Consider the following 21,846-nt stretch of genomic DNA (forward strand, 5'->3'; position numbering starts at 1 on the left):
TGTACCTGCGCCATCTCACTGTTTGGTTTCTCTACTTGTGGCCTACATTCCTTCCTGCTGGCTGGCTTCCTCACAGTGTATTTAAAGGCAGCTAAGGGCATATAAAGAAATGTGTAAGGTGCTTCAGCACATACCAAACTTTCTAACCCATGTTAACATTAAAGCATACTTAAAAAGAAAATGCACATATTCATATGGATATGTTTTATACTTTCATAGCTTTCAAAATACTATACCAACCACAATGAAGTCAGCCAGGCCAAGATAGTAGTTTGTAGTATCAACCATTTTTGGTTTTCCAAGACTGAAAAAGAATCTTTAAAAAAAAAAAAAAGTTTGAAAAATATCTTTCCACACTTGCATAGTTTAACTGGCTGAAATGATTTAGCTCAAAACTTTCCAAAATAGCTCATCTTTCCACTAAGACTGGACATGGAAAGCTTCAGCCCCAAGGGAGATGCTTTTAGCAAGTTATGAACAGCTGAAAATTATCATGAACTCTTGACATGTATGAGTTTGTGTTATCTGTCCTTAGGTATTTCTAATGCACACTCATCATGGACTGTAGGCACCATTGTCTAGCTATACTTCACGTTGGGTTGAAGTCTGGTACACAGGTTCTCAGACCAAGTGGCAATGTCATAAGAAAAGGCTCTAAAGACTGTATATACAATAGATACATCCTCAGAAGTATTTCTTTGGCTTGTAATCTTGTCTAAAGCATAGATCCCTTATCCCAGACCTCTCCCCTGAAAGATGGTTATGACAACTTGAGACCCTCTTAACAGGTATAAAACAAGGTCTTTGGTGGAAATACAGATTGTGATGAGACACTCAGCTTCCATGCCTCAGATTTTAGGACCAAACCAGGTTCCATGCCTTGGAAGAGCACTAAAGTACTTGGGGGGTGCAGATGAAATAGTATGTATGAGACAGACCATATTGCTCAGTGGGTGTTGAGTGAGGCTAAGGACAGCTAGAGAGAAAGGTAGAAAAATATCGAGAATTTCAAAGCTAGATTTGGCAGGCTCTTTGCCTTACTCTGGACTGCTCCTCCCTGTTTAAAAAAAATATTTTGCAATGAGTTACCACACAGAGGATCCAAGATCAAAACACAAATGTAGCCACTTGCTTGTGGGCTAGGCGCAGTACAGAATCAGCAACCTCAGCCTTTGGAAAAGAAGACAGCCTCTGGCATCCCTCTCGCTGGACTTGGGAGGGAGGTGTTAGTTAGTCTCTCTCTGCCCCAGAGACAATCAGCACAGAAGGGAGGCTGCCGATGGAGAGAGAAAATGGGGGATCCAAGATGCTTTAAGAGGAACTCTAAAAACCCCTTAGGAAAAACAATGAGAGCTCCTGACATGTTTATAAAGTGGCTACTCCAAATGCACAACAGTTACTGCACTTAGAAAACCCCAAACTTGCAAGTTTTTATTATGAAATAAATAACACCAAGAATATGTAAAATCCCCATTTAATAGCTGTATTCCCATCTCATTATGTTCAAAATACCTGCAGACCTAATGTGTCTACATGACTGGTCAAGTGAGCAGCAGTCAATTGGGGGTCCACAACCACAGGCCTAGAAATCCAACTGATTGATGTACCTGGGCTTTTATAGGCCAGTGAAAACAAACCAGACAAGATCGTCCCAGAAACCCAGAAGCTCAAGCAGGCTTTTTTCAGGGTGCTTTCTAAAAACATTTGTGACAACTGGTGAGTTTGTGAAACAAGTGCTTGAGTCCCATGATAGAGAGAAATTTTCTGATAGCTTGCTCCTAGCTAGAGCTGGCTGGAAGACAACAATTCTGTATTCTGACAGCTTTCAAGGTTTTAAAATTGTTTTCATTTGGCACTAGAATAAAAACAAAACCTTTTCAACGTTTTTGCAAAATAGAACTGTGTTAAAACATCTGGTTTCAGATTGAAAAGGTCAGGTCAATTCATGTCTCTCTCATCAGAAGTGATCAGAGAGCCCTGGACCTCAGACCCCTTCTTGTCTAAATCAAGATGGTTTTGCTTCAGCTTTGACAAAAAAGGATATTTTGGCAAAAAAAGACATTTAATTGAAAATGTTCCAATCGGCATAATCTATCCCTAATGCCAACCAGCAACAACTCCTGCAAGTACAACCTTCTTGCAGCGTGCTGGGAGAAGTTATTCATCACAGCTGGTCCAATTTTGTGGACCTAACAATTTGGGGTATGCAGCTATAGTATTTAGTTTACTCGCTCCCTTGGGCAGGGTCTATAAAGGGAAATTAAATACTAAAACACTTAAAGCAGAAAGTTCATTAATCCAAATTAGATGACACTGGGACACAGAAAATGAGATCTCCAACAGTGGAAAGTGAAAACCAAAAAACATGTTTACTCTTAACTCATTTACACTTATCCTACTCTTCTATGAATCTTCAGAAGAGATCCTTGGAGGCTTTATGTGCTAATGCAGTGGGTTCAGAGTCTTGGAAGAGAAGCCTCTAGAGAGCACCTCAAGAGGTTGCATTGTGTGTCTGGTGCCTCTGTTTGCCTAGTAATTATCTCCTCACATGACTGAAGAAATAATGAGGTACTAGTCTTTAAAATACGTTTTGTTGCTGCTCCCTTTAGATTCAAAGTCGAAGGAAAAAGATACTTGATGTGTATGCCAACGTATGTGGTGTTGCCGAAGGTGAGTGTGAACAAAATACATACAAACTGACTGTATAGAATTAGATCTTAACTATTGGCTGTGGAATGTATTTCCTTTTGTCTTCATAACTGTCAAAAAATGGTCTACAAAGAGAAAATCCAAATTTGGGGTCAATTATAAATTGTATAATTTGTATTAGTTATTTATTTTAAGTAAATTGGATGAACACAAACTGATTAAAATAAGTTCTGATAAGTTTAAAATTAAGATTTGGGAAGGATCAGATTTGTATTTCAGCTCTCAGCTCCCTCAAATCCTCCGCTCTGCCACCACATCCTGAAAACAATAGTTTCCAAGTTGGACAGTTTTTAAGGGTTTAATTCGATTTAGCACTTGATTATTTGTGTTACCTAGGCACAGTGGACATGGATTCATTTCACTACATCAAAGAGTACATAATCTTATTTAATTCTCTCTTTTTCTGTGTGTTCTATGGCTCAGTGCGATCCCAGGTCCCACCACACCACTGGTATTGAATTTGAAATGGAAAAAACTCTATCAGCCTCCAAATCAATTAAAGAGCGTAAATACAAAAGTCAGAATCATAGAAGTGTAGAACTGGAAGGGACCTCGACAGGTCGTCTAGTCCAGACCCCTGTACTCATGGCAGGACTATGTAATAACTAGACCATTTCTGATAAGTGTGTGTCTAACCACCTTTCAGGAATGACAGAGATTCCACAATCTCCCAAGTTCCAGTGCTTAATTACCCTGACAGTTGGGCAATTTTTCCTGATGTCCAACCTAAACCTCCCTTGCTGTAATTTAAGCCCATTGCTTCTTGTCCTAGCCTCAGAGGTAAAGGAGAACAATTTTTCTCCCTCCTCCTTGTAACATTTATATACTTGAAAACTGTTATGTCCCTCCTCAGGCTTCTCTTCTCCAGACTAAACAAATCCAATTTTGTCAATCTTCCCTCATAGGTCAGGTTTTCTAGATCTTTAATAATTTTTGTTGTTTTTCTCTGGACTTTCTCCAATTTGTTCACATCTTTCCTGAAATGTGGCACCCAGAACTGGACACAGTAATTCCAGCTGAGGTCTTGTCAGCACGGAGTAAAGCGGAAGAATTACTTCTCATGTCTTGATTACAACACTCCTGCTAATACATCTTAGAATGATGTTCTCTTTTTTTTTGTAGTGTTACACTGCTGTCTCATATTTAGCTTGTGATTCACTATGACCCCCAGATCCCTCTCTGCAGTACTCTTTCCTATGCAGTCATTTCCCATTTTGTATATGTGCAACTGATTGTTCCTTCCTAAATGGAGTACTTTGCATTTGTCCTTATTGAAGTTCACCCTATTTACTTCAGACCATTTCTCCAGTTTGTCTAGATCATTTTGAATTATAATCCTGTCCCGCAAAGCACTTCCAATTCCTCCGAGCGTAGTATCGTCCGCAAACTTTATAAGTGTACTATGTCATTATCTAAATCATTGATGAAGATATTGAACAGAACCAGACTCAGAACCGATCGCTGTGGGTCCCCACTTGATATGCCCCTCTAGCTTGACTGTGAACCACTGATAACTACTTTCTGGGATCGGTTTTCCAACCAGTTCTGCACCCACCATATAGTAGCTGCATCTAGGCTGCATTTCCCTAGTTTGTTTATGAGAAGCTCATGCAAGACAGTATCAAAAGCCTTACTACTGTCAAGATATATCACATCTACCAGGCTTGTTACCCTGTCTAAAAAAGCTATTAGGTTGGTTTGACACAATTTGTTCTTGACAAATCCATGCTGTTACTTATCACCTTATTATCTTCTAGGTGTTCACAAATTGATGTTTAATTATTTGTTGCTGATACTGTCTCCTGTACTACATCTAGCATTATGGAGAAACTGTCTAGCAAAGAGCATCCATTCAGCCACATGATCAGTGCTAATATTGACCAAGATCTCCTATGGAGGTACTTCAACAATAAAACTCTTGCAGGAACTTATATGCATGGAGGCAGTAAGCATCATGGTACCACCTGTGCTCATCTCATCCCTGCAAGACCACCTTCCAATTATAGTGACAGAGAGAATCAGAGTCAGTGGAGAGTCAAACACTGAGCCATCTGTGGGACAGGATTATTGTCAGCAGAGTATTCTCTGTGCCATTAAATAACTGAATTTTGTACCACTAGAAAATTGGTGGCTGCTGGCCAGTTTGCAAAGCCAAAATGAAACTCTTATACTAAACATGCTTAGCTACATCTGTTGAAGTGCTCACTAGGGATACATCTACAATATATTCCCTGGGACAGCTACTTCAGGATTAGCTGAGAAAGGGATAAAGTAGTATGGCAATACACAACTCAGTTAAGAATCCATATGAGGAGAGATTAACAAGACTGGGATTTTTCAGCTTGGAAAAGAGATGACTCGGGGGGATATGACAGAGATCTATAAAATCATGACTGGTGTGGAGCAAGTAAATAAGGAAGTGTTATTTACTCCTTCTCATAACACAAGAACTAGGGGTCACTAAACGAAATTAATAGGCAGCAGGTTTAAAACAAACAAAAGGAAAGTATTTCTTCACAAAACGCACAGTCAACCTATGGAACTCTTTGCCAGAGGATGTTCTGAAGGCCAAGACTGTAACAGAGTTCAGAAAAGAACTGGATAAGTTCATGGAGGATAAGTCCATCAATGGCTATTAGTCTGGATGGGCAGGGATGCAAAACCACGCTCTGACGTGTCCCAAGTCTCTGTTTGCTGGGATCTGGGAATGGGCACCAGGAAATGGATCACTTGATGATTACCTGTGCTGTTTATTCCCTCTGAAGCCTCTGGCATTGGCCACTGTCAGAAGAGAGGATACTGGGCTAGATGGACCATTGGTCTGACCCAGTATGGCCGTTCTTATGTTCTGTGTTTTTATCTTAGTTATTTCCCACCCAAATTCACACATGCATTCTTCTCTTATCCTCTCTCCTGTTTCAGTTTTTTCTCTCTTTCAAGACTTTTCCAATTTGATACTGTCATTTGGGGCTATTCATTTAGGCCTATCTGTGTCAAAATACTCATGTGTCAGTAACCCAAAGAGACGAGTACCAGGCAAAGTGTGTTACTCTCATGATTTTTTGGGTGTACCTATTATTTAACATTTAAAGCTTATGCTAATAATATTATAGTGCTGAACAAGGGAACATTTCTAGTAGTCATCAAGATCTGTATATCGAACTTCTGACTCTTAGGAATTTTTAATTCACAGGTCTCAGTCCCACAGAGCTGCCATTTGATTGCCTGGAAAAGACCAGCAGGATGCTCAGCTCAACATACAACTCAGAAAAAGCTATTGTGAAAACATGGCGCCACCTTGCTGAGAGTTTTGGACTAAAGAGGGATGAAATAGGTGGTATGACAGATGGCATGCAGCTCTTCGACCGCATCAGCACAGCCGGCTACAGTATCCCAGAACTTCTAACCAAACTAGTGCAAATTGAGCGGTTAGATGCTGTTGAATCTTTGTGTGCAGATATTTTGGAGTGGGCGCAAGTGATGCCTTCACCTGAACAAGTGGTTACATCCTGATGTGAGCATCTTTTCCAAAGGATGTGCAAGAACATTGATCCCAAGAGCAATGCTTCAAGAGCACAGGGCAGAGACTTAAAAGAATCGGTGGTTTTCTCATACACTACTCACATTCACTGCAAAGAATAAAGTGAGGGAAGATTTGCAACTGAATTTATCACCCACAAAATAAACAAGGGCAAAAATTCTTCTGAGAAGCTCAACATGAAATATGTAATTGAACAGAATGGCTTTTGTTAAACAGGTTTCAGAGTAACAGCCGTGTTAGTCTGTATTTGCAAAACGAAAAGGAGTACTTGTGGCACCTTAGAGACTAACCAATTAGTCTCTAAGGTTAGTCTCTAAGGTGCCACAAGTACTCCTTTTCTTTTTGTTAAACAGTTACTGATAGTAAGTGGACACTAATATCCATTTTCCACAAAGTTTACATGTACAGGTACAGGTCAATCTGCTAATAGCCTGTCTGGCTTTGAAGAAAGCCCATTTAATTATTATCTGAGGATAGTTCTATCACCTGGGGCTCTGTTCAATCATTTGAAATCTACAGTTAGATACAGTACCATGGAATACAGATAAGGCATGCACATTTCTACCAGCTCTAACACATGTAATTGTAACCAATTTCATTCCTTATACATACTACAGATTTGTTGAATCAAGAAGTGCTTAGATTAACTAATTATACTGTATGAAAAAAGTTACTTCTGGAGTCTACATGAGCCAAGTGCTTCAAATGACTGTATGTAATGTGTTAGAGCATTCTTGGTTCATGCAGACATTTCAGAAATTGTAAATGCAAACTGTTAACTGACAAGACATACTGGTAAGAAAGGTGGCAGTGATTGCTCTTAAATTAAAAGGACAGTATTTTTTCTATTCTCTGTATTTATAAACAAACACTTGTCTATTGCATTACAAGCCATTTTGCGTTACAAGCCATGACGTCTGTGCTTCTTAAGTTCTATTCCAAACAGAGGAATTCCAGACGAAAATGGTGCATACTCTGCACCTGCAGAAGCCAGCGAGAACTAAAAAGGAAGATTTAGTAAAACACTTGAAAAGGAAGAAAATGTAGCGAATCGCGTGGTATTTGAAAAGCTGTGCTCTTGTAAAAATCTGATATGAACATGAACACAGCTCACAGGGTTAAACAAACCATGGAAGCTTTAGTTTGAGGTTGTCCACAGCAGCAACCTATCAATTTATTTGTTTAAAAGTTAACAAATCTCTATTTTTCTTGAGATAGTGGGTTTTTTAAACCTACAAGTGCAGAGGCTAGAAGCCAGTAGCTGTTAACAACCCAGTTGGTTAATCTACAAGTTCAGTTCATTGCTAGAATGGTGTGGTGACAGATTTCAGGGAGAGTTATTACTAAATTAAAACAAATTCCATGACTTACAAAGCAATACTTTTTTAATTACAAATTGCATGACTGAGCTAATGTGTGATAAAAATATCAGTCATATTCTTGAAACTAACAACCAGTTTTCCACCAGGGAGCACACAGACCTTTTCTGTGACAGGGCTATAATTATGTGCTGAATGTTTAATATCACTATTTAGCATCTAATTTGCTGATCTTTTCAGAACTTATTTCGTGTAGTCTGGGAGCTACATAACTTAATTATCTGTTTAGTTTCTCTTTGAAATCTTCTTTTCCTACCTGTTCTATGGAAATTATAAAAATACTTCCCTTAATTAGTTTGCAAATGCCAAATTTGATTATAATTCTGTCCTGAAAGGAAGTTTGCTGCTTTCTTAAAAAAAATACTTTCACATTTAAAAAATAGAGATGAGATAACACAACCCCAATTGACTTCAGTGGGGCCAGGATTTCAGGCAAGATCTGAATTTTGCAGTTTGAGCCCATCTCTACTAAAAAGGAAAGTTGCTATTTTTCTTATGCCAGTATATAACTACAGTGTTGTCCTACAACTGTAGGACTGGTCTGACATTTATTGTTTCATTTAATATTAACACATCGTGTACTTATGTAAAGACAAACAGTGATCATTTGTTTATTGAGCCTTGAGGAACATTAGGCCCTTGAAATTAATGATGCCAATGTGCACACAGACTATTTAACATTATTTTATTTAGTATACAGAGAAATTTTTATTGTGTTACACAAAAGATGTACAGGAATAAAACAGAATACTTCTGAATATCTTGCCTAAAGGTATCATTTCTAATAGTTTTGTTTAATGCTGTACATATAACTTATTATATTGTATCATATGAATAAACATATATGCTAAAACATTAAGATATTGAACATAATATTATTGATCCAGAAATCTGTAATTAAATAAATTACTCAAGGGCTAGCAGGCACTTTATATTCCTGTGGAACAGCCTGCCTACACAACATACATGAACCATTTGAAGTAGGAAAGGAGAGGCATTTGGGAGCCTAAATTCAGGCTCCTTTTTTTTTTATATCTTGGTTTTGGTGTACACTTTGTGTACCAGACATCGGGAATGGTGTGAAAAAAGCATGAAGTCACACATGGGAGGAAACAAAGGAAGTAATACACTTTTATTATCTAACTTGTGTGTCTGAAAAAATCAGGGACCCCAAACCTTCCGTTTAGCCAAGTTTTAAAAATAAATAGTTTTTTAAGCCACATTTTAGGCAGAGTTTTGTTTCCACCGGGTGACAAAAATCAATCCCAAATACTCGACCAATCCACTGCTAGTTAGCCAACACCTTTCCAAAATAGAGAGGAGGGGAGCACCAGAGGCCATCCTGGAAAGCTGATATACTCTAATTTTTCCAATCAGATTTTTTTAGAAGTTATTTCTATCATTGGATGAGTGACAGATTCTAGTGCAAATCCCAGAATGAGATACATTCTCTGACTTATATTTTAGGGAGGCAAATTGCCCAAGATATTGATAGTGCTACTGCCCGTGTTTTAAACTCACTCTGGATCAAGGCTCCCACACAGCCCTGTGAATGAACTCTAGCCAGATGCTATTTTATCTATGAAGCCCCTATATACAGATTAATTAATAGAAGAGTACCACTGAGAACAAATGTCATGGAACTGAGAGATAGGCAATACAACTACAATAAATACCTGTACAGACGATGAAAGAGCAGTAAAATTAGTTCTTAAAAATTAAATGGTATCTAGAAAAAGATCATGTTTATGTATAGCTATAGTCTTAAAAAAGTAATTCCTTTAAAAACAATATTTAAAATGTATTTATGGTATTTAAACAATGTAAATTAATGGGTTTTTTTATTTTAGATTCTTGTTTCTGTTCTCTCTCCCTTTTTCCCTGTAGTCCCAAACTCGTGCATTGAGGCTGCCATGTCCTGGGGCTGAAGGTGGTGTTTGTGTGACATTTTTAAAAGCATCAAAGTGACTAAGCACCTGTCCCAGTTTCAAAAGAATGAGACTTCAGCTTCTAACTGCCCAGCTCACTTTTCAGAATGGGACTTAGGAGCCTAAGTTACTTAGACACATTTCAAATTTTTGTCCTAAGTCTCTTTGAAAGTCAGTGGGTCTTAGGCTTCTAAGTTACATTTTAAATTGGAAATCAGGTTCCTAAGTTACTTGGGTATTTTTGAAATTTTTACCTATTGGTTTATCCTCATTAATTACAATGGAATCTGCTTTCACACCGTATCCTTACACTGTCTCAGAACACACATTGTGGGAAAAATTCAGGACTGCGAGTGTGTTGGGGTCACTCTGAAAGCAGTAACTGAAGCAGCTGGAAGCCAAGTGTGACTGGTGTGTAGCTGGCAGGCTGCAGCTATATACACAGACACTCAGGGCATGACCTGTATTCTGTTTGGCTGTTTGTGAGCGGCCCAGGTGGCAGCCACAGCACCACACCATTGTGCGGCACCCATGGTTGCAGGGCAGATGATGACAACCCCCCACTAGTCTGGTTTGCACCCCGGAATGTGACACTCTGACCAGTACACAAGAGTCAAAGACAGTACCACCGACAATGGCCACTCAATCTCTTTCGGTCCTCGTTTGAAGTCCTTGCAAATCTGGCACTGATCCCGAATGTGAGACTCGCCCAAATACTTTAAACAGCAAGAGCACACGTCGCTCATTGGCATCCGCTTCAACCATGAAAGACAGAGCTCGAAGCCCAGCGACCAAGGCATTCCTTGGTACCAATAAACGGAACCCCAAAATTGTGGAACTAAGAAAAAACTGTCATTAAACAAACTTTTCACTAACACTAAGAGCTATACAGTTATGTAACTATATACAAGAAATACACCCTGAGAAATCTTGCTAAAGCAAGACCAACATATTCCAATAACTGTCATGGGCAGTAAGAAGGAACTGAGAGGGATTAGGGGAAGCTCCATCTTTTATACCTGCATGCAGTGGCACATGGCAGCGGAGGACACTTGAACTGTCCCGCTGGGTACTGCTGAGTGAAAAATTTCCAACAATTGTGTTCGGGGCATGCACACACCAAGAGTGGAATGCACATGTGCAATCACTCAAAGAACCAAGATATTTAATCAGCTTTCATTGGATTGAATGCGCAGGGCCAGTTAGGCGGAACCAGCAGGGTTTCAATGTGTGGATGAGACGATGGTGTATGGAGGCGGGGTTTACATGTATTAGGAACTGGGGAAACTTTTGGGAAAGGGGAAGCCTATAACGGATGGGTGGGCTCCACCTAAACCAAAATGGAACCAGATTGCTGGCATTTAACATTAAAAAGGTCATAGAGCAGTTTTTAAACTAAGGGCTGGGGGAAAGCTGACAGGTATGGAGGAGCACGTGGTTTGGACCAAGACATCCCTCAGGGGAGGATCTAATAACGGAGATTCTCTATGTCCTAGTAAGGAGGAGAGTATGGAAGATGATAAAATACAGGTAGGAACTGATGGGCAACAGTCAAATGAAATAGAGTCCCGTTCAATTACATCATGTAATGAGAAACAGCTAAAAAGTGACAAGTTTTTAAGTGCTTATATACCAATGCTATATATATATATACCAAAGTCTAAATAATAAGATGGGTGAACTAGATTGCCTCGTATTAAATGAGGATACTGATATAAGAGGCATCACAGAAAGTTGGTGGAATGAGGCTAATCAATGGGACACAGTAATACCAGGGTGCAAAATATATCGGAAGGACAGCACAGGTGGTGCTGGTGGGGTGGTGGCACTATATGTGAAAGAAAACGTAGAATCAAATGAAGCAAAAATCTTAAATGAACCAAACTGTACCACAGAATCTCTATGGATAGTAATTCCATGCTCGAATAATAAGAATATAGTAGTAGGGATATATTGCCGACCACCTGACCAGGATGGTGATAGTGACTGTGAATGCTCAGGGAGATTAGAGAGGCTATTAAAATAAAAAACTCAATAATAATGGGAGATTTCAACTACTCCCATATTGACTGGGTACATGTCACCTCAGGATGGGATGCAGAGATAAAGTTTCTTGACACCTTAAATGACTGCTTCTTGGAGCAGCTAGTCCTGGAACCCACAAGAGAGGCAATTCTTGATTTAGTTCTAAGTGGAGCACAGGATCTGGTCCAAGAAGTGAACATAGCTGGACTGCTTGGTAATAGTGACCATAATAATAATTAAATTTAACATCCCCATGGCAGGGAAAACACCACAGTGGCCCAACACTGTAGCATTTAATTTCAGAAAGGGGAACTACACAAAAATGAGGAGGTTAGTTAAACAGAAATTAAAAGGTACAGCACTAAAAGTAAAATCCTGACAAGCGGCATGGAAACTTTTTAAAGACACCATAATAGAAGCTCAACTTAAATGTATATCCCAAATTAAAAAATATAGTAAGACAACCAAAAAAGAGTCACCGTGGCTAAACAACAAAGTAAGAGAAGTAGTGAGAGGCAAAAAGGCATTCTTTACAAAGTGGAAGTTAAATCCCAGTGAGGAAAATAGAAAGGAGCATAAACTCTGGCAAATGAAGTGTAAAAATATAATTAGGAAGGCCAAAAAAGAATTCGAAGAACAGCTAGCCAAAGATTCAAAAAGTAATAGCAAAAAATTTTTAAGTACATCAGAAGCAGGAAGCCTGCTAAATAACCAGTGGGGCACTGGACGATCAAGATGCTAAAGGAGCACTCAAGGATGATAAGGCCAATGTGGAGAAAATAAATGAATTCTTTGCATTGGTCTTCACAGCTGAGGATGTGAGAAAGATTCTCAAACCTGAGCCATTCTTTTTAGGTGACAAATCTGAGTAACTGTCCCAGATTGAGGTGTCATTAGAGGAGGTTTTGGAACAAATTGAGAATGTAAACAGTAATAAGTCACCAGAACCAGATGGGATTCGCCCAAGATTTCTGAAGGAACTCACATGTGAAACGGCAGGACTACTAACTGTAGTCTGTAACCTATCATTTAAATCCGCTTCTGTACCAAATGACTGGAGAATAGCTAATGTGACGCCAATTTTTAAAAAGGGCTCCAGAGGAGACCCCCAGCAATTACAGGCTGGTAAGCCTGACTTCAGTATCAGGCAAACTGGTTGAAACTATAATAAAGAACAAAATTGTCAGACACATAGATGAACATAATTTGTTGGAGAATAGTCAACATGGTTTTCGTAGAGGGAAATCATGCCTCACCAATCTACTAGAATTCTTTGAGGGGGTCAACAAGCATGTGGACAAGGGGGATCTAGTGTGTGCTTAGATTTTCAGAAAGCCTTTGACAGGGTCCCTCACCAAAGGCTCTTAAGCAAAGTAAACTGTCACGGGATAAGAGGAAAGGTCCTCTCATGGATTGGTAACTGGTTAAAAGGTAGGGAAAAAAGGGTAGGAATAAATGGCCAGTTTTCTGAATGGAGAGAGGTAAATAGTGGTGTCCTGCCAGGGACTGTACTGGGCCCAGTCCTATTCAACATATTCATAAATGCAACTGGAAAAAGGGGTAAACAGTGAGGTGGCAAAATTTGCAGATGATACAAAACTACTCAAGATAGTTAAGTCCGAGGCAGACTGCAAAGAGCTACAAAAGGATCTCTCAAAACTGGATGACTGGGCAACAAAATGGCACTTGAAATCCAATGTTGATAAATGCAAAATAATGCACATTGGAAAACATAATCCCAACTATATATATAAAATGATGGGGTCTAAATTAGCTATTACCACTCAAGAAAGCAATCTTGGAGTCATTATGGATAGTTCTCTAAAAATATCCACTCAGTGTGCAGCGGCAGTCAAAAAAGTGAACAGAATGTTGGGAATCATTAAGGAAGGGATAGATAATATGACAGAAAATATCATATTGCCTCTGTATAAATCCATGGTATGCCCACATCTTGAATACTGCATGCAGATGTTGTTGCCCCATCTCAAAAAAGATATATTGGAATTGGAATAGGTTCAGAAAAGGGCAACAAAAATGATTAGGGGTATGGAATGGCTGCGCTATGAGGAGAGATTAATAAGACTGGGACTTTTCAGCATGGAAAAATGACAACTAAGGGGGATATGATAGAGATCTATAAAATCATGACTGGTGTGGAGAAACTAATAAGGAAGTGTTATTTACTCCTCATAACAAGAACTAGGGGCCACCAAATGAAATTAATATGCATCAGGTTTAAAACAAACACTGTGTGTTTTGTCACACAGTGCACAGTCAACCTGTGGAACTCCTTGCCAGAGGATGTTGTGAAGGCCAAGACTATAACAGGGTACAAAAAAAGAACTAGATAAATTCATGGAGACTAGGTTCATCAATAGCTATTAGCCAGGATGGGCAGGGATGGTGTCCCTAGCCTCTGTTTGCCAGAAGCTGGGAATGGGCAACAGGGGATGGACCACTTGAGGATTACCTGTTCTGTTAATTCCCTCTGGGACACCGGGCATTAGCCACTGCTGGAAGACAGGATACTGGGTTTTATGGACCTTTGGTTTGACCCAGTATGGCCATTTTTATGTTCTTATGAATCAACCATAGCTTACTTTGAAAAACTTACATATAATTCCTTGAATCCCTTCTATAGTTCATTAAAGTAATGGGTTCGCTCCCATGCCCACCTGATTATTATTTTGACCCACAGAAACTGGGGTAAGAACTTCTCATCAAAGCTAAATGCAAAATTCAGGAGCATCCATTCAGCAAAGGGAGCTACAAGTCTAACAATAAGTAGCTTTGTCCAAAGTTACCTCTCTTATGAGCCATGAGATAATCATAGTCATGCACAGTATTTCCTCTCCATGCTTCCTCTGTGGAACACCATCAGTCTCATAAAAAGAAATATACTCCTATAATCGGGCAGAAGACTGTGGATTGAAAACCTGTACCAAACCAAGTTGTCTTGGGCTGCACTGTTAGAGATACCATACTTCACATGAGAAGACCCCTTTCCCATCAATGGCAGTTGTCCAGGTGGAAGTTAAAGATCATATGATACATTTCAGAAAGGGAAGAGGACAACACTGATGTCCCTCCTTTCTTAATAATAATTGTAGAAGGTTATAGAAATGTGTGAGCATTAAACTATTGCTGAGAAAATAATGGCTCCGACAGTTACTGCACTATCATAGCCCAACTTCTGGCCACCAAGAAATAGGAGATCAAATTATTTGACATAAACCACTGAGCTTTCAGAAGCTACCAATCTGGGCCAGATTTGAATGGGTTATCTAGAGCTAAAAGGCTCTGTATCAGATTATCAATCCTCCAAGCCTTTCAGGTCTATGGAAAAAAAACCTCTCAGCCTATAATTAAAGGATGCAATGTCACAGCTGTGAATTATGAATTTTGCTCACAGCTCTTTTTTAATTTGATGTGATAAATTAAACCATACATAGTAGACACTGATGCTTATTGTGAATGAAAGCTCTTAAGGAAAAAATATTGCTAAAGGCATATCTTTTAGCTTTCAGTTTAATTTATCTGCTTAAAGATCGTTTCCCTTTAATTTATTGTTAAATCTGTTTATTTAAAACTTAAAAATAGAAAACTGACTCGTATACAGTGAAGTTGGTAGGTAACTATGAATTACATGTCATTATGAAAGGGAGACATTTGATTGGCTGGCAAAGGTTACAACTATGTAGGTATACAGTACAATTGTTCAGGCCAGGACTTGTTAACCAATTTATTTCCCTGAATCCATTGTGTTTTTGAAAAAGCAACAACCCCCATACATCCCAAACAGCAGTAACATCTCTTTAAAAGGTTCACTTCCTTTCTTTATATTTTTATCAAACAAAGTTTGTAGCTCAAGCACGAAATAGCTATTTGCCTACTTGTTAATGGGAAGTGGGAAGCTTTTCATGGTGAGCATGGTGTAGTAAGACATGAAGTTCTGTAAAATGTAACAATTTTTTTAAACAAAGTTTCTAGCCTTTGTTGTGAAGTAAACTTTCCAAGTGCCCAAATGCAATGCCTCTTCTGACATGGCCTCTGTAGTCACTCACAGCTTTGCCAAATAGCAGCAGAGTGAAATTAATCCAATTGTGATCAGGTTCACAGCTTCTAAATCTGGTGGGTGCCACAAAACAGACAGGAAACTTACCAGCTTCATGCTAGAGATGCTGACAGCTCGCAAAGCTATGAAGTGCAGCAAAGGCAGGCGAGTGGTGGAGCTATTCACAGAGGATAAACAAAAGCAAACTACAGGCTGAGGAGGGAAGCTAGAGCCGCAGCCGCCTCTTTTTAACCCCTTCCTGCCACAGACAGAGTGATGTGGGAGAAGGGTAGAATGGTAGAAACTCTCCCGCTTCCTCACAGCACCCAACATGTGGAACGAGCAGAGAGAGGAAGCTCCCTCTCCCCTCCAGCAGCTAGAAGTGGATGGAGATTTAAGCTTCAGGGTATCTTGAAGGTAGGACAAGGAAGGCACCCTAGTGTCATCTATCTATTCCTGACCTGACGCTAGTTTCCTCTCAGACATGGGATGTATCTCAACATCCATGCTGCTGTGACCCCATCTGTAATGTGGGCTCAATAATTAAAGCTGTTTGAAAATTTGTTCGAATGATTTTCCAATTAAAAAAATGCCCTTTTTGCAAAAATCAAAATTGTTCACAAGAATTTTTTTTCCATTTTGTCCACCTGGAAGGCTTGTCTCAGTTTCACTGTCTGCCAAAAGCTTTCCGGGAGGGCTGCCTCCCTCACAGCTCTGGGAGACAGAGGAGCACAGTGCCCAGGTGCTCAGCCTGCCTTGCAACTCCAGGAGCCCCAGGGCCAAAAAGCCCCAGTGCTCTGCCTCCCCACCTCTTTGAGCCGAACAGCCAGCCAGCCAAGGTACTTTACCTCCCTGCCTCCCTCTCAGCTTTGGAACTGTGCGTGGTGACTGCCTCCAGGCCTATAAACCTCGGTCTTCCAGGGTCTGCAGCTCTAGGCTCCCCGCTGTGGAACTAGGAGCTTGAAAGCCCTAGGATCCTCGGCTCTACCCTGGCTCTGTGGAAGGGAGCCTGGAAGCTGGGGCTCTCAGGGCTTCCACGCTCCCTGCCACAGATCTGGGAAGTCCTGGGACAGATTTCCAGGATCTGGTGCAGTCCGCATGGTGGGGCCCTCCCAGAGTCTCAGACCCTGAGAACTGTGGCAGCTTCTCAGTGAAACTGACAAGAATGTGAATTTCATTTAACAGCAGTGGGTCCTGGGGAGCAGATTTTGTTTTGTGTCAGTGTTTCCTAAACTAATTTTGGGGCGATTTCCAGTTTGCATGACATTTTAAAAACTGGTTTCATTCCAGTTCGGAAAAGCAACAATCTCCAAAACCAAATTTTGAAACCAGAAATTACGAACCAGAAATCCCAAGTTTCATCCAGCTTTACTGATCATACTTTCTTACCTGCCCCTCCCCGGATCAAAAATTGAAAATGGGAGTGAAAGACTTAAAAACAATCAAAATGGTTATTTTAACAGCATCTTACTCCATTTTCAGTAATATAGCATCCATAGCTAGATAAAAAGGAATAACAACATAGCTATGCAAACAAATATAATTATAGTTCAAATAATTCTCTCTTTGTCTTGAATTTGGCTGCAGCGTGTTTTCCTTCTTTTCTTTTTTAATACATTTTTAATTTGAAACTTCTATAAAGAAAATTAAGATTACTGTCTCAGCCCTTCCTCCCAGCCAAATTCCCAAGGTTTTACAGTTTTGTTTTCAGATATTTTGTTCTTATTAATTATAATTTCTTCCATATGCTGGATAATTCTATACAATGCTCAATTTACTCCTGTCAATTTACAGCATTTACATACGGAAACTAGTATATGCATGTGATGACGTGTCCACCCCACACAGGACAGGAAGGGGTTAAGATGTCCAGGTGGGTCAATTAATTTCACAGGCTGCAGGTGGAGGATGAGCCAGGGAATCATAGAATATCAGGGTTGGAAGGGACCTCAGGAGGTCATCTAGTCCAACCCCTGCTCAAAGCAGAGAATTGACTGCAAACAGGTTCAGCTGTGCAGAAATAGGTGGGGCCTATAAAGCCAGGAAGCTGACAACAGAGACTGTTGGGAGAGAGGAGTGTTTGGAGGCTGCAGAGATGTGTAGGCTACAGTCACTGATTGGGAAGAGGGCTTGGAGCTGGTACACCTAGAGCATGGAGGGGAACCAGGAGTTGTAGGAAGCCGTCCAGGGAAGGAGCAGTAAGGGCTGGGAGAGGAAAGCTCAGAACTGCTGAACTGGAACCCAGAGTACATGGCAGGCCCGGGTACCCCTACCAGTCACTGAAGGAGTGGCACCCGAGGCAGTGAATGGGAAGATGGGCTAGGGCTACTGAAGGAAAAACTTTGATATACCTTGAAAGGGAGGAACACTGAGTGACCTGGCCAGAGGGCTGCATCAGGAAGAGGATGCTACAGTTCCTGGAGTGAGAGAGGGGCTACAGATCAGAGAGACAAAGTAATGGCATGCAACCACAGGAATGGGCATTGCCCTAATGAGCTAATCCCCAGAGTGACCCGGAGGAGGCACCAGACAAGTGGTGAGTGGTGTTCCTGATCACAATGCAATATAAGAGTTTTATTGGAGAAGTGTATATTTACATACACTAATAGAATCTCTCCTTTCTTGCTCATATTTTTTATATTGTGCTCTCTTACCCATGTTCCCTGTTAAACAGAGAAGATGCTGCCTTGGTTATTGTGAACCATCTTTAGTGGAACTTTGGTCCTCCCTGAATAAAATATTGAAATGTATTTATGTATTATAGGTGAACAGTTAAGACTATCTATCTTACAGTTTCCTCTAGAAACCTCTGTTTCAGATACTTAAAACGCTAACAAGCCTTACCCATTTGGGCTTGCTACATGCTTACTATCTGTCTCAGATTTAAAGTTTTGGAAAGCTTGAGCAACAATAGTGTTTCAAGAACCAGGCTAGTGAAAGAGTATCAGCAATGGCTTAAAAAAAATCCTACATTTTTTGAATTGCTCTAGTGCCTCAGGGTCCTCTACTAGAAACTTGAGGCTTTGCAGCAGGAAAGTACATAGGTCAGAGAAGTGTCTTTCATTATTCCCTCGAAAAACTTTTCGGCTTTGACAGTTACAAGCAGGGTGGATTTGATTTAAATCAAATTGATTCACAACTCATACAGATGTAGGTTTCATTTTTAGAAGGTACACACTATACATTTTTAAACAGTGATTTATTTTGAAAGCTTTTCAGATTAGTTTTACAGCTATATCAGAATATGAATGATTGTTTGGTTATTCCATTTACCAAACGTAATTGAAGCAAATATTTATGAAGTCATTGGAAGGTGAACGATCTCCAGTTCAACAGGTTAATCATTAATTGAGGATTTTCTTGCCATGCTGTATTAGGAAGAGAACATCACCAGACAAACATTTAAATTGTTTTATTTAACTAAAAGAACAACATTAAGTATTCTGAATTTTTTCTTCAACTGCAAACATATAATATTTTAACAAAACAAGCATATGTCCCTAAATTCTCACATTTATCTCCAGACTTCTTCTCCTTGTCCAGACGTATTCTGCCCTCAGCAATCTTCTATTCATTGAACTTTTTGAAACTTTGCACCTTTTAGAGAGAGGCAAGGGATTGAATCTGTGTACACAAATTTGCAGAGGGACAATAGGGTTGAGGACTTATTTCTCACCTCTATATATTTAAAAACACTTTTTTGCTGTTAACAAGCATGTTATCTCTGGAGACACAAATCCACAGTTTGAGAACGGCAAAACTAAGCATCTCTGATGGTATGTTCTAGACTGAGCATGGTGTCCCATTGAGTACATAGAAAGATTAACCTAAATCTATACAGAAGCCCCTGAAACACCATAAAATTGGGTCTATAATCCATGAACTTTTGGAACTCATTTACAAAACTTTTTTCTTAAATATTACATGAATATATTGTCTCATTCTACAGAATTAGAATTAATTCCTATTCCATGATGAGATATCTTTGAGCTATAGTTTTAATTAAGATACACTATCTTTAGAAAGGTTGTTTCCTCAAAAATCACTTTGTTTTTTAAAAATTGTTTTTTATTTAAATATTTTTATCCACCCTGGTTACAAGATGTAGGAAAAAAATCACCATTTCTACATGCTCTGTAGAAGTTGCTGGGCGCTTGCTTTTAATTTTCTGAATGTTCCAACTCCTCTGAGTATGCTCTTAGTCCACACTGAGCCTCTATTGCTTGTGTCCAGCCTAGAGCTGTTTGAAAACACACTAAACATATCATCCTGCTCCTTCTCTCCATCAAGCTAGCATTTGGCATAGAAGCACAAGGCTTGGAGTTAAAAAACACTGACTATTGTCAATATCTCTGCATTTCCAGCCCCTATTATTGAGCAAGATATTTTCAATTCCTATTCTACTTCTATTTTTCCATTTAAATGTATATATTGCAAAGAGTTACTCTTACATGTATGCATAGCTCCATTCAGTGTGACGACACATAGGAGTAACACTTAGCAGGACTGTGCCCTAAATTGATCAGCGGACACCAAAAAATACAGTGTATGTACAACACGGATGAGTGAACTTGGCTGAACATTATCTTGTGAACTTCCCGGCTTCTGCATTTATAATTCCTCACACTCCATGCATTAACAAACATGTATGTGTATATATATTTACACACGCATGCACACACAGTATTACTATTCACTATTTGTACTGTGGAAGCATCAAAAATGTACAAGGCTTTTTCTAAACAGTAAGACACATCATGGGCCATACACCGGGTACAATCCAAACAGACAAAAAAGACACAGGGTGGGGGAAATCGGGCACAAAGCACAAGCAAAGAGATCATAGAATATCAGGGTTGGAAGGGACCTCAGGAGGTCATCTAGTCCAACCCCCTGCTCAAAGCAGGACCAATCCCCGACTAAATCATCCCAGCCAGGGCTTTGTCAAGCCTGACCGTAAAAACTTCTAGGGAAGGAGATTCCACCACCTCCCTAGGTAACGCATTCCAGTGTTTCACCACCCTCATAGTGAAAAAGTTTTTCCTAATATCCAAGCTAAATCTCCCCCACTGCAACTTGAGACCTTTACTCCTTGTTCTGTCATCTGCTACCACTGAGAACAGTCTAGATCCATCCTCTTGGAACCCCTTTCAGGTAGTTGAAAGCAGCTATCAAATCCCCCCTCATTCTTCTCTTCTGAAGACTAAACATCCCCAGTTCCCTCAGCCTCTCCTCATAAGTCAATATGAGGCAGTGCTGGAGTCTGCTGCCCTGGGCCACTTCCTACCTTCCCCTTAGGGTGTAGCTGACTCTGTAGGGTCCTCTGACTCTTGGGGTAGGTATCTGGCAGTGGCCACAGCCACTCCTCCATGCACAGGTCTGTTGGTGATGGCAGCAACTCTGGCCAATCTTTGGCGCGGCCAGGATTCTCCTCAGGCTCCAACTCCTGGAGCAGGTGGAAGAAGTCTGTCTCCTCCAGCCACTTGCCATCAACTGAGCTGCTGGGTTCAACCTTTATACTTCCTGTCCCACTCATTGACTTCCAGGGGGCAGGGTGAGACCACTCTGACTTTGCCCACCCTGGGTTAGCGGTTGGCTCCTCCCCCTCTGGCTCAGTGGGAGGCCACTCTGCCTCATCACATGAAGGAAGACAGTAAAAGACAACCACAAGGGTATAAACATACACATTCATAAAATCAAACTGAAATTCATGTTGAAACACATTTCCAAACTGTCTCACTTCATCTCCAAAGTGACTTTTGAAAATGTGATTTGGCTCTTAAGTAAGCACTTTTAAAAACTGTACATGAAATACATAGATGTAGCTAATTTCTTGTAGATGCAGGGGAAGAAGTGGATTTTCAGGGAGAATCTCATCAAGGTGTCTAACTGAAATAGGAGGGATTTTTCCATCTTGTAAATATAATCTAGTCAATATGAATGTCTAAGCTTATACATTTTTAACTTGCAGCCATTTCTTCCTCCTTAATAGATTTAAGTTCTTGCATTGCTTGATTCATGCTTTCACTGCAATAGGGTATGCTCATGAATCTTGTGTGTATAATGCACAAAAAAAGTTGAGGATTGCTTTGAAAAGTACACAAATACATGAATGATGTAAGAGTAAATTTTTTTGAAACTGTTTTATTTTGTTTTAAATGGAGGTTACTGACTGTAACTGAAAGTTCTTCAAGATGTGTGGTCCCT

The 21,846-nt window shown here is 39.9% G+C and overlaps 1 protein-coding gene across 1 annotated transcript in view; it reads left to right on the forward strand.

Annotated features, from left to right (window-relative positions):
• Positions 1-6,285, forward strand: part of EDAR (ectodysplasin A receptor) — a 116,421-nt gene extending 110,136 nt beyond the window's left edge. Inside the window, exons 11-12 of the mRNA XM_074964376.1 lie at positions 2,610-2,670; positions 5,903-6,285. Coding sequence (XP_074820477.1) covers positions 2,610-2,670; positions 5,903-6,222 — 381 coding nt within the window. The 3' untranslated portion in view covers positions 6,223-6,285. The remainder of the gene's footprint in view (positions 1-2,609; positions 2,671-5,902) is intronic.
• The last annotated feature ends 15,561 nt before the right edge of the window (positions 6,286-21,846 follow it).

The sequence above is a fragment of the Natator depressus genome, chromosome 1 (genome assembly GCF_965152275.1).
Source record: "Natator depressus isolate rNatDep1 chromosome 1, rNatDep2.hap1, whole genome shotgun sequence".
In the NCBI taxonomy this organism is placed as follows: domain Eukaryota; kingdom Metazoa; phylum Chordata; order Testudines; family Cheloniidae; genus Natator; species Natator depressus.